Here is a 13,739-nt window from a genome sequence, read left to right on the forward strand (position 1 = left end):
GGAATTTTATATCGACGATGTCGGAGTTTAGTTTCTCTATTATGCACTGCGAATGAGTGATCTCGCGAGTGATTCTATCGAGATCTATCATTCAAATTATTAAAGATAATATCAACAGCATATCCTCTCGCAAATTGACAAATCAATCATTGGAATGGTGTTAAACACTTTGTTTCGGAACCTGCATTTCCTCTTCTTTTTCCTCCCTCTTTTTTATATCTCTCTTTTCAAATTCATCAACTTTAAATTCTTCTAATAATAAAAAAGGAGAAATGGGATGAAGTACTCTCTTCTACCCTAGCATCTATTCAAGGGCTTCAGAAGAAGTGTTTATATGTTATTGATACGATCAGGTTTGGAGATTGTATAATTATACAATCATGTGATTGTATAATATGATCTATACTAGTATGACATAGATCTTTACCGTTAGTATACAACCCCTTGACCAAAAACTTGACATTAGGACTTTCTGCGGAGTTTGAAATAAAGTTTTGCTTGATATGAGTAATGTACATTTATTTTTTGATGGTATTAGTACCTAGGTAGATAATTAGACTTCTTCTTCGATAACACAATCCCTGATTTTTGGTCTTGTTTTGGGAAGAGCTTGCTCTTTCTGTTAATTCTGTTGTGTCTTGTAATGGGTTGCTCTCATGCTCTAGAAAGTCTGAAATATCACTTACATGCCTAATAAATTCTAGATATTAAATTCGAGAATCTATTTTGGGGTATGGGAGTAAAATAGCTTCAATTTCTTTTCGACTTGAGAGGAATTTAATATTCTATTGTGCTGTTCTCGTTCACTCGAATAGTAGGGTGTCAATTGATCAATTGGCATAGTAAATCATTTCTTTACACTTTCTTCTTCAAAGATAGGCTTACTACTTCCCGTGGATGTAAACTTGGGAGAACAATCACTTTGTTTGAGAAATCGACTAGGATTTATGTAGCACAATTTTGACAAAGAACTCATCAACGCAAACGTCTAATAGCCGAATTCCTTTTCGCTTCCAAAGACGCGATTCAAAGTACAAAGAGGATCTTCTTCCGGTGGAGGTTTCAATAGCTATAGCTTGCTTCCCTTTGAGACCTCAAATCTTGACTACTTTTACTTCGCTTTAAGTCTTCGTAAGTACTAGGGAAATCATCATATCAGAGATATACACAAAATTTCAGAAAGTCATCATGAGTACCCTAGGAAGACGACCACAAAAAGGAGAAAGTTCCAAGTCTGCTTACACTTCGGCCTACCACAGCTTTGGAGAAGGGCAAGAACCATGGCAAGAAAATCTTCGAGAGCGGAGTTCGTGGGGAGAAACAGCAGGAGATGATGTATTTGAAGATGCGACCTCAGGGAAAAAGGAGGAAGAAAAAGAAGAGCTTAGGAAAAGTCAAGTTCTTCCCGCGCATGAGATACTCTCCACAGAGGGTTCACCCGTTGCAACTCCCGATCCCCCTACGGAAGTATCTGAATCTCCCGAATCTGATGGCGCATATAAAGATGACAGAGCTGAGGAAAGCTGGCGCAAACGAAAGGACATTGCCCGAGCAATAAAAGGAAAAGGCCGAGAAAGTGAGGGGAGAGAGGAAAGAGGGGGATCTGCATCTTTTAGACAGCGGAAACTAACGGGGAAATTGGCTTTCAAAACAGCAAAGCCAAGGGGGATGTCTCCTTCTTCTTTGCATAAATTTACAGATGAAATAAATCGGCAGGAGTTAGAGGAAAAACTTAGTCAGGGCGCTGCGCAGAAAGCTCGTCAAGGTGAGATAGGTCTCAACGCGCCAGCCAGCACCGCTGGTATCCCCGGTCCCACACCGGCGCCGGGAACACAGACAGGAACACGCGAAAAGAAATTCTACGTTTATAAAGCACCACACAAAGTAAGCTACGTTAAGCCCTGGACCTGGCGATTTCGCCGCGCGAAACCCGCAGACGAAACAGGAAAGACAGCCGGAGAGGGACACTACTATGCCCACAAAACGCGTCCCAAATCCCCCTCCTGGCTATTCTGGAAGTGGAATTGGCAAGGTCCGAAGCCCATATCGTGGATTCCCATCTACCCGTCCTATCACCCCGAGAACGACGATCCGGAGCTGAAAATCTTCATTGCGTATAGTTGTGGACATCGTTTTCCTACACGCGTGATTTCCGGTCCTACCTGGACCGCCTCGTCGCCGTCCTTTCTCTTCTCCCCCTCCTCCCCCTTCACTCCCAACACACCCACCTACCCCAGAAGTGGAAGCACAAGCGGCCACCCGCACATCCATCCGCTGCCCTCCTTAAAAATCGAGACTCTGCGCGCTGCGGCTCGGAACGAAGGAATCAAGAACATCATTTCCCCCGAAAACTATGTGTGTCCCAATTGTTTCATATGGCGGCAATGGTTTGGTGGACTATGCTTGTTAGTATTATTCTGGGCTGTCTTCACGTGGTACTTTGCGTTTGTATGGCCTTATACGTGGTGGGCTACGACTGAGACAGGGTATCCAATCCCGAGATATACAATGGTTACCCAATTCGATATTCGTCGTTTTCACGACGGGGACGGGTTTCATGTACGTCAGGCCATAGGAGGGATTGTGGTTACGATCTTTTGGTTTATCATGCGGATTATTTGGAAATGCACACGACTTTTTTGGAGCTGGATGTGGCTACCTGTGGTACTTTCTCTGGGGTTTTTTATTATTTCCAGACAACGGAAGAGGCGCAAGGTATAAAAGGATTTCTTTCAGCGGAAGTACTATTTGGGATCTACCCTATCCATCACGTCGAATAGTTGCCGTTGTTCTTCTTCGGATGAATGAGGAAAAGGGAGGGGATGAATTATGTGATAACCTGTTTTATAATAGAAACATTCTCAATGCTGTCTATGCTTTACGTTCTCTGTAAAACCCGCAATCATTTGTCTTTTCTATGTTATTTCAAGATTTGATCCGGAATATTTAAATGATTGTATATTATGGATTTTCTTTTTGGAATATCATATAAGTACTTAGTAAAGCCGCTCCCACTAATAAAGTAACTATCACCACAAACCAAATCACCTGTTCTACGACTTAAAATTTGAAATACTATTCATCGGAGTAAACAGAACATACCATATTTGATAGTCTCATCGAAGGAATCTGCTTCATACTTCTTCTCTACCATGAACCCGATCAAAAATGTGAAAAAAGTGATTGTGATCAAGCGATCCATATGCACTTCCGTATTCATTGGTTTCTTTCTATTTTGAAAGAGAAAAAGAATTGTAAAATTGGAATTGGTCAGGGAATCTTGACTGCTGGAGAGTAGAGAGATATATGGAATTTTGACTTTGACTTAATTTCATTTTCTCGATTCAACGCCCTCGTGTCTCGAAGTGACGTATAACATGATATGTACACAGACTAATAGAAATATACTTATAAGATAACCTTACAATTCCCACTTATCCCCATCCTCTTGAAAAGCAAATACTTCCTGAGGTCCCTCACTATCTACAATATATCCCAATTCACATTTATCATACCTAACTACTCTTTCTGCCATGTCTTCTGCATAAAATGTGTCGAAGCGAGGAGATAAAGCGTCGTCAAGGGTTCTTACGTTTCCAGCTGGATGTAATACCGACCAAGGTTGTACGCACGTGTTACCCTTGCAGGATTTTGTTACCATGAGAAGAGCATCGAGGCGGGGAATGAGCTTGGGAAGATTGAGTTTGCCATGTGTGGAAGCGCTTGCAATAGATGAGGAAGGATAGATGTTGTTTGTTTGATGCGGATCGCTGGTTAAATCGTAGAGCTCGTGTTCGTTGGTACACCAGACTGAGTAATAGAGATTATGGCTATCGCTAATTATACGCAGAGCTTTGTAGGTGTTATTGAGACCATAATAGACGACCTTCCCATCATCGAGAGAAAATCGATGGATGCCTTCAGGAAGTGCTTTTCCCCAGAATTCTACATTCACGTGTTCCTGTCTGGTATTCTCGGCATCTTTTAGTCCTTGTGAATCGAGGGGAATTACGCTCCCGTCTAAATCTTTTCTTTTCCAATCCCCATTTGCAATCTTGAGAATCGTAGGAGCAAGATCTGTGTGCGCAGTAACAACACTTGTTTCCTCTCCTTGCGGAACTCCAGGGCCACGGATGACGAGAGGGATGTTGATGTCTTCCTCAAACCCGCATTCTTTTCCTGGAGCTAGACGATGTTGAGATATATGGTAGCCATTGTCGGTAGAGAAGATAAAATAGGTATTGTCAAGAATGCCATAATCAGTCAATCGATCAACGAGACCTTCAATAAGTTCATCTACAGCTTGGAGGGTTTGAAGACGAGCTCGGTAGAATTCATCGTTATATGCGATAACCTCGTCAGTAAGTTGATCTAGATGTTTTACCCACGAGGCTCCGCTAGGCTATATGAAAGGGTTAGCTTGAGCTTTTTTCAACAAACACATGACTTACCTTGTCTGGGTTGAAATTAGCATTCCTTGGAACCTTTGCACCAGGAAACAAGTGCTTATGTCTCTCAGCAGGAATAGGAGCCGTCATCAGGATTCCCTCTCCAGGCTTGAAAGCAGTCGGGTCAACATTGGCGTGAGGGGCGATTGGCGCTGCGACCAAAAAGAATGGCTTTCCGGATTTTACTCCTTCATCAAGTAATCCGTATGCTTTCTGTGCAAGGACATCTGTTGAGTATTCGCCCTCGTGACTCACAGGCGGATGTTCATTCCTTTGAAATGTAGAATTATAATATTGATATGTAAACGGATCCAAAAGAAAATCGGACGAAGTCCATCCAGCTGGATGGGGTTTATTCCAGTTGCTCACAGTGTGATGATTGAAGAGTTTCCCTGTGTAGAAAGTGCTGTATCCAGCATCTTGAAGCCAGACTGGGAGATATGCATCATTGAAGCCCTGCTCAACGAATTTCTGATATCCACCTAATCTGATACATCAGCTACCGGGCTATTCGAGGGACTGAGGTAGACACTGACCATAAGGAGGTGCCACATCCGTCACATTTGTGTTATGAGCATTCTTGCCTGTCCATAATGTGACTCTTGAAGGACAACATATTGCCGTAGTACAGTAATGACGCTTGAAAAAGGTTCCTTGATCAATTACATGCTTCTTTAGTAAGGGCATATAGTCAATTGACTGCATATGAAGGTCCTGATCATCTGTCAAGACAAGCACTATGTTCGGCCTTCCATCATTCTTTTGTCCAATTGGAGCTTGCGCGGCAGCAGAAACTGTAGCAAGTCCTAGGATAAACAGTGGTGAGGCTTTCATGCTGAATTTGTTCTGTTCCAAGTACTGTCTTTATGATCCCTTCTCGTTATTTAAGTGAGAAGAATCGATACAACTCCAATTGAAGGTTGGGGGATGAAGTCAACCATGATAAGTTGCGGTCGAGGCTACCATTGACCCACCCACATTCCACATTTCGCTGTGGAGTAGATAGTACTCTTCACATCGGAAGTGGAACTCAAGTCTCATGCCGTCCAAGAGTCCGCAACAACGGGTAACTGGCATATGCTTCTGGGTTGGGGATTTCCTAGCGACACGATTGTGAATTAGGGAGGATACCCCGCTGTTTTTAAGCTCCAAAATCAATTTTGCCATACAAATGGGAAAAAGCTTTGCAAATTTGAGATATGACGTTGTGTAATTGCTAAAGCAGCCTCAACTCCAATGTATGGCGTGAGATCCGTGCCTATTTTCATCATCAAATTGCGGGGCTTCAGGGTTCATTCAACAGGGGATTTCCGCTCATTCAAGCCTATCGCGTGATAAAGGCTTCATGTACATTTGCTTCGTACATCTCTCATTGGGAGTTTGGAGTTTCTTGTTGATTCCCGCAGTCATATGTGAGAACAAATTTCCGACATTTGATAAGGCGGGATTTTAGACAGAATGATGAGCTTTCAAATTTTCATTTCAACCGGGACTGAGTTATTGGCCCTGTTGCTGACGGCGCAGTGGCTTGGCTTGGGCTGACAGCGAATTGAGTCAATGCCCTAGAAACCAAACATTGGTCGGTCTGGGCAGTTTGAAAAAGCATTTATTAAACTTTGGGCGCCCGCCATAGCTTGAATCAAAAGAAGATAAAAAATCGTTGTTGGAGGTGGCATTGGATACTGAAATATGGCATTGCATGAGAGAGATACTGCTCCTAGAGATGATTCGAGTCAAGCTTCATCCAAAGATGCGGATTCGATAAAATCGTACTCGGAAACAGATTCATTACTTTCACCAGTAACCGCTGCGTCTACTCCAAACTACAAGTCAACCGCAACTTTTCCAGACGTAGAATCTGCACAAAACGACCAAGACCAAGACGAAACCACGGGGAAAGTCACGAGGAGCGCTGCTATCATAATAAGTCTTTTGCTGATAGGTAAATATTCACAACTTCTTCATTGACTTACTTCGTGCTAATTTTTTTCAGGTGTTTTTATATCATATGCAGATGGCACGCTTGTTCTTGCAACATATGGTACCATTGCTTCCGAATTTCGGGCATTGGGTGATGCCAGTTGGTTAACTACTAGCTATTCTTTAGCAATGTGTGCTGTCCAACCTCTTACTGGCAAGATCAGTGATATATACGGAAGAAAACCAGTTCTCCTGATATCATATGGGTTCTTCGTGATTGGATGTGTTTTGACGTAAGTGACTTTCAAAGCTTGAAGGTGTTGTGCTGATGTTTTGGAAGGGGTCTTTCACAAACAATGTGGCAGGCTGTGATGGGTAGAGTAGTAGCTGGTATTGGAGGTGCGGGTATGAGTGTTATGGTCTCTGTTTTGATTGTGGGTGAGTGATGAAAGTCATATTTGAGTCTTCCCAACCCTGTACTAACCCACCCAGATCTTGTACCCCTCATTCATGTTGCCGCGTGGAGAAGTTATGTCAATGTTGTTGGGACGGTTGGAAGGAGTATCGGTGGACCCCTAGGCGGGCTGCTAGCAGACACAATAGGATGGCGTTGGTAAATTCTCCATTCCAGTTTGAAAACCTGATTGTATCTTTTCTCTGACAATCCGTGGTAGGTCGTTCATCGGACAAGGACCTCTGATGCTTTCCGCCATTGCTTTAGTAGCATATAAACTTCCAACACGATCATCATCTGATGAGCCCATCCAAGCCAAAGATGGACCTTCAAAACTCCGACGAATTGATTTTGTTGGAGCATTCTTGCTAACTGGAACCATCGCTGCTTTTCTCGGCTCCCTTAGTCTTGGAGGACAAGCACTACCTTGGTCGCATCCTACAGTCCTTGGGTTGTTGTTGGGATCTGTTGTGCTTGGCGCTACATTTGTGACGTATGAGGTCAAAGTCGCTGCGGAGCCTATATTCCCGCCAGCACTTGCTGCCCAACGTGATGTAGCAGCATCTTATGCTATTAATGCGTTGCAGCTCGGTGCACAAGTTGGCGTAAGTCATTATATGCCTTCCATTTGCGATGCACTAATCACTAACCTCGCATAGATGATGTACTCTGTTCCACTCTATTTTCGTGTGACACAAGGCAGCTCTAATACTACTGCTGGGCTTCATCTCTTTCCGGCTGTGTTTGGTAATACGACGGGAGGTCTCCTCGCAGGCTGGCTAATTACTCGGTTCGTTCTTTGCCCATTCAATCACTGTTAACATTTCATATGTTAAGCATACTAACAATCATCAGCACTGGTCATTACAAATACCTCCTGATCTTTTCTACTATCTCATCTATTTTCTCCTACACTATGCTTCTCACAACATGGCATAGCAATCACCTTTCTCTCGCAGCATCTCTCTCTATATTTCCAGGTGGTTTTGGTCTCGGAATAACAGCTGCTTGCGCATTTATTGCCCTCACCGCTTCTGTTCAAAAGAGGGAGATGGGCATGGCAACCGCAGGTATGTATTTGATGTCTAGTATCGGTATGGTTGTTGGAGTAGCCTTGTGTGCTGGAGTTCAAAACAGTGCTTTGGGAGAAGCGCTCGCAGGGTTAGAATTAGATGGGAATGTAGTGAGACAAGTGATGGAAGATGTAGGAAGCGTGAAAGACCTGCCGGGAGATATCAAGATCCAGGTAATAGATGCCTATGTGAAAAGTTTGGGAGCGAGTCACGCAGTGAGTGTAGGACTATCAGGCTTGGCGTTCTTGTTAAGTTTGGCGGTTAGAGAGAAGAAGATCAGATAGATGGAAGTCCGAAGATGATGACTTAGAGACCCACTTGAAACCTCCATTTTCACTTAAGAATACATCCATTCATGGATTTTGCTTCGCCTGTAGTACATATCATGTCCTATTGACCAGCTGCAGTCATATTTTCAGCTGTTCTGGAAATGCGGTGATACATACAGTGCATATTTTCATATTAGACTCCATATAACAGTGCCATGAGAAAGACTTCATGCTCGAGAGTAGTCCATCCCATGTAAGACCAAGGTTAAATCCCCGAACTTTGCGTTTTTTGGTCAGATTGCCGATCGCATACTAACTGTGAGACAACATGGATTTTCATTTTGCTGTTTTACATACAGGGACAAAAGATATCCACTAGGAAATGCTGAGAGAAAAGATGCAAATATTAGAGAATGGGTTGGCAGGAAGGAAATGGACTCTCATGACAGTCATTGCAGCCGATATAAATTTCTAAGTATTAATAGGTGCAACTTTGCAGATTATTCAAGAAGTAAGAATTTTATCGGCATTTTCAAGTAAATGAATTCTTGTTGTCTGGGGTGATGGTGAACAGCTCGGGGCTGTCTCTACATAGGAGAAAAAATAGGCCAAAATTAAGCACTCTAATAAATTCTATGATAAATCAACTGATAATAGAATTCTAAAAGTTAATAACATTGACCAAATCCTTGAGTAATCTTCAATTATAAAATTATTTAAACATTTAATTCTCTGAATTGGAATGGAACAATTGGATTGTTGAAGGCCTTTGCCAGTGGTCAATTCCGGCCTGATTTTTCTCCTATGTAGAGGCTGCCAAATTAATCAAGAGTTGGTACGTGCTTAATTTCGCGCTTTGTCGCGCTAATCCGCGTTGCGCGTCTTCTACCTATCACTTTCACTATGAGCGGCCCAAAAATTACTTTTTGCAATACATAATTCATGACACCAAATCCTTCTCAACTCATCCTTTTTGGTCGACTTTTCATAGATTTTATTAGTCTGACGCATTTTATCCAATATGGTGAAGAGTACAGACAATGAGACAACCCCGGCTCGCCCTCCTCCGACCTTGAAGAAACAAAACTCAAGCATAGGATCAAACAAGAGTCAAGCATCAATCCTAGGATTCTTTTCGAAGAAACCTGCCACTACTCCTAACCCGAAAACTTCCACAGGCTCACCCAGCGGTATTTTACAACCCAATGACTCTGCCAATAGTGCAAAGTCTACACCGAAACCCAGCAGCACCGTGAAGAGACCCCAGTTCAAGAAACCCGTCCAGAAGAGCATAACTCCAGTTCCAAGTAGTGATAATATTGAGCCAGATAGCTCACAAGAGAATGAAAACGGCGGTATTCCAACTGAGGTAGACGGTTGCTCATCGTTGCCCCCGGCGGCCGCTAAAAGTGTTGCGGAGCAGATTGTGGATATCAATGGTTTAGCTTTAACAAGCAGCCCTTCAAGAAAGGCATGCGCTTCCTTTCTGCAGATGCAAGTTCTCTCAAGCTAATACCTTTGTTCACTAGGCTGCTAGGAAGGTAGTCAGCTATGCCGAATCAGACGATGACGATGAAGATGTAACTCCGAGAACTACACAACGAAGAAAGGGAAAGAAGCCAATGATTGAAAGCGATGATGATGACGAGGATACGTTTGTTAGTGACTTAGATGGCGCCGATGAAGATGATGGTTAGTCTGTCATATTTAGGTCTTGTCAGCAGTAACTTACGAACAATAGATGAAATGGACGATTTCGTTGTCGACGACGATTCTGATGATCCAAGCAAATCTTCCAAAAAGAGAAAGCGTCCAACATCCACGGCATCATCTCGAAAGCGATCCAACAACTTGCCGCCCCGTTTCCCTGTCGATGAAGATGAGGATATGCAAATACCAGAAATTTCGACAGCTCAACAATGGAAGTACGATCCAGATAATATTCAACCCCGGCAGGCCAAGTCGTCGAGTATTTCGAGAACCCCCAATTCCAGCGGAAAGAAATTCAAAGAGAAGGCATCCAAAACCGATCCAAATCAAAGATATGAGTGGCTAGCGAATGAACGTGATATTGACCGCAATCCTCCTGGTCATCCTGATTATGATCCTCGTACTCTATTTATTCCGCCAATGGCGTTCAATAACTTCACACCCTTCGAGGCGCAATACTGGAAAGTAAAGCAAAAGTGCTGGGACACCATCCTTTTCTTCAAAAAGGGTAAGTTCTATGAATTATACGAGAGAGATGCTACTATCGGACATCAAATATTCGATTTGAAACTCACAGACCGTGTTAATATGTCAATGGTCGGTGTACCAGAAATGTCGTTACAGCATTGGGCAAACCAATTTCTTGCCAAGGGCTATAAAGTCGCTGTTGGTGATCAGAAGGAGTCGGCTTTGGCAAAGGAGATGCGCGAACGAGAAGATAGTACAGGTCCCTCTAGCAAAGGCAAGAAAGCAGATAAGATCATTCATCGAGAGCTATCTTATATTCTTACTGCTGGTACCTTGGTTGAGGGAAGTATGTTACAAGGTGATTCGGCAACATATTGTGTGGCTATCAAAGAGTCCACCACAAATGATGACTTGCCAGCATTTGGTATATCATTTGTCGATACATCAACAGGCCAATTCTTCCTCACCGAGTTTACCGATGATGTAGATCTGACCAAATTTGAGACCTTTGTCGCCCAAACACGCCCTCAAGAGTTGTTACTGGAAAAGTCTTGTGTTTCGACCAAGGTGCTCCGTATATTGAAAAACAATACTGGCCCAACAACCATTTGGAATTACTTGAAATCAGAGAAGGAATTTTTGAGCGCCGACAAATCCCGCCGAGAGCTAGATTACGGTGGCTACTTCACTTCAGCGGATGGTGGGAGAGAAACTTGGCCCGAAGAGCTTGAAAAGGCTAGAGACAAGGATTTGTTAATATCCGCTTTTGGAGCTCTTTTTCAGTACTTGAAAGTCCTTCAGCTTGAGAAACCTCTGCTTACACAAGGCAATTTCGCCTGGTACAACCCTATCCAAAAGGGTACAACTCTTGTTCTTGATGGTCAGACTCTTATCAATCTCGAGATCTTCTCTAACACATTCGATGGAAACTCTGATGGTACTCTCTACACACTCCTCGATCGTTGCACTACACCTTTTGGAAAGCGTTTGTTTCGACAATGGGTGTCGCACCCTCTTTCCGATATCAAGAGGATCAACGAACGTCTTGATGCTGTGGATTTGCTTAATAAAGATGATGAATTAAGTCGTTCATTCAAGTCTTCAACATCTTCGATGCCCGATCTAGAACGTTTGATTTCTCGTATACATGCTGGATCATGCAGACCCGAAGATTTCGTAAAAGTACTAGAGGGTTTTGAACAAATAGAGTATATTCAAAAGGATATCTTAGGCAAATATAGTAGCGGCGATGGCATCTTTAATCGTTTGGTTGCGTCAATACCTGATCTCGCGGAGCCACTGCAATGGTGGAAGAATGCATTTGACCGAAAAAAGGCAAAAGAGCACAAAATTCTCGTTCCGGAAAGGGGAGTCGAAGAAGATTTCGATGCGAGTCAAGATCGTATTGAAGAAATCAATCAAGAGCTGGCGTCATTGTTGAAGAAATACCAAAAGAAGTTCGATTCAAAGAAGGTGGAGTTGAGGAGCATTGGAAAAGAAATCCATCAATTACAAGTACCAGTTTCTATCAAGGTACCAAAAGATTGGAAGGTGACGTCTGCTGCATCTGGTTTCAAGCGTTACTACTTCCCAGAGCTTACCAATATAATTCGAGACCTCCAAGAGACTCAAGAAACACATGGTCAAATTGTCAAAGAAGTGGCAAGCAGATTCTATGCACGTTTCGATGAAGATTATAGAACATGGCTTCAAGCTGTGAAAGTTGTGGCTCAACTTGATTGTCTTGTCAGTCTTGCTGCTGCATCTTCAGCTTTAGGTACTACGGCTTGTAGACCTAAATTTGTCGATTCCGAACGAAGTGTAGTTGAGTTCGAAGAACTTAGACACCCTTGCGTTCTACCAAATGTTACGGACTTCATTCCCAACGATGTTCAGCTTGGTGGTAAATCGCCTAATATCAATCTACTCACTGGTGCTAATGCGGCTGGAAAATCCACAATACTACGAATGGTATGTCTCTTGTTTCTTTACATAAAGTGAACATGCTAACAATCAATTTATAGACATGCGTCGCAGTAATAATGGCTCAACTAGGTTGTTACGTACCTGCTGAATCTGCAACTCTTACACCCGTCGACCGTATCATGTCCCGTCTAGGCGCTAATGACAATATCTTCGCCGCCCAATCCACTTTCTTTGTCGAACTTTCAGAAACCAAGAAAATCCTTTCTGAAGCCACACCCCGTTCCCTTGTCATTCTCGATGAACTTGGTCGTGGTACTAGTAGCTACGATGGAGTTTCGGTCGCCCAAGCAGTTCTGCACCATGTCGCATCTCATATCGGATGTATCGGGTTCTTCGCCACACACTACCACTCCTTAGCCCTCGAATTTGATTCTCATCCTGAAGTCATTAATAAACGTATGGCAATCGAAGTCGATAATGAATCGAGAAGCGTTCTGTTTTTGTATAAATTAGAAAATGGTGTTGCCGAAGGTAGTTTCGGTATGCATTGTGCGAGCATGTGTGGAATCCCACGGAAAGTGGTTGATAGAGCAGAAGTGGCGGCGAGAGAATGGGAATTCACTAGTAGGCTTGGAGAGAGTTTGGAGAGGGCGAGAGGGGAGAAGGGGACTTATTTGCCATTGGGTGTTTTGAGTGATGTGGCTTGGTGTTTGAGGGAGGCCGGGGCGAAGGGGAAGGGTCAGGAGGCTGAAATTGAAGAGAGTGGAATCAGTGATAGAGGTCTGGATTGTCTTTTGAGAGCAATCGAAGCTATGTGAAAGCAGCTCGGGCGACATAGATACCTAATGTTGTGCGATCTTTAGCAGAAGACAAAAAGAAAGGAGAGTCTTGGCGTGCAATTTCATTGCCCATGAAGTGCTCGTGGTAATTAATGGCAGGCAGAAATACTAGCATGGCAAAAGATAGATTCAAAACAAAGGGGTAGTATAAGCGTTGACCGGAATAAATGCGCTTGTTAAGAGGAGATTTATGTTGTATGTACAGTCAATGATTGATTATAAAGATACCTAGCTAGTCGTTGAGCAAAATAGATGTAGCTGTTACTTACTATTTGATGTTTACTACATCTGTGTTCCATTCTCTTCTCTGTGAACACTCCTTCAATTGGGAGACTATTAAGAAATGTGAAAACGAAGTGAGCTAATATAGATACTCTCACACTGTTCCTTTGCTGATATTTGTAGATTTACATAGATACTTGCATCTCATGCACTAACCTACAATCCAATGTGTCTTCTAGATACATATACACATCATGCTTGTGTAGCTACCTAGATAAAAAAAAGTATAGAATCGATATATGTCCAAGTAATCAGCATTTATAATATTCCCAACACGTATACCAACTGCATCACGTATACCGACTCCAGTATCTAGGTTAAAGATTATTTTTTTGACAGAGAGCGAGGCG

General features: G+C 42.9%; 4 protein-coding genes across 4 annotated transcripts; 3 read left to right on the forward strand and 1 right to left on the reverse strand.

Moving 5' to 3' along the window:
- Positions 1-1,188: 1,188 nt before the first annotated feature.
- Bfra_000737 (uncharacterized protein) lies at positions 1,189-2,575 on the forward strand (the record flags this gene model as incomplete). Its single annotated transcript, XM_037331181.1, has 2 exons — positions 1,189-2,355; positions 2,411-2,575. 2 exons carry the CDS (start codon positions 1,189-1,191, stop codon positions 2,573-2,575), a joined length of 1,332 nt encoding a protein of 443 aa, XP_037197514.1.
- An 846-nt stretch (positions 2,576-3,421) lies between these two features.
- Positions 3,422-5,282, reverse strand: Bfra_000738 (putative arylsulfatase protein; the record flags this gene model as incomplete). Its single annotated transcript, XM_037331182.1, has 3 exons — positions 3,422-4,402; positions 4,452-4,930; positions 4,985-5,282. The coding sequence occupies 3 exons, from the start codon at positions 5,280-5,282 to the stop codon at positions 3,422-3,424; spliced, it is 1,758 nt and encodes a 585-aa protein (XP_037197515.1).
- Positions 5,283-6,137: 855 nt separating this feature from the next.
- On the forward strand, positions 6,138-8,179 carry Bfra_000739 (putative major facilitator superfamily transporter protein; the record flags this gene model as incomplete). Its single annotated transcript, XM_037331183.1, has 7 exons — positions 6,138-6,390; positions 6,442-6,661; positions 6,709-6,806; positions 6,861-6,981; positions 7,043-7,427; positions 7,482-7,612; positions 7,678-8,179. The coding sequence occupies 7 exons, from the start codon at positions 6,138-6,140 to the stop codon at positions 8,177-8,179; spliced, it is 1,710 nt and encodes a 569-aa protein (XP_037197516.1).
- A 1,006-nt stretch (positions 8,180-9,185) lies between these two features.
- On the forward strand, positions 9,186-13,086 carry Bfra_000740 (putative dna mismatch repair protein msh6 protein; the record flags this gene model as incomplete). Its single annotated transcript, XM_037331184.1, has 4 exons — positions 9,186-9,635; positions 9,694-9,856; positions 9,906-12,313; positions 12,367-13,086. 4 exons carry the CDS (start codon positions 9,186-9,188, stop codon positions 13,084-13,086), a joined length of 3,741 nt encoding a protein of 1,246 aa, XP_037197517.1.
- Between the last annotated feature and the right edge of the window lie 653 nt (positions 13,087-13,739).

The sequence above is a fragment of the Botrytis fragariae genome (assembly GCF_013461495.1).
Source record: "Botrytis fragariae strain BVB16 chromosome Unknown tig00000001, whole genome shotgun sequence".
Lineage (NCBI taxonomy): Eukaryota > Fungi > Ascomycota > Leotiomycetes > Helotiales > Sclerotiniaceae > Botrytis > Botrytis fragariae.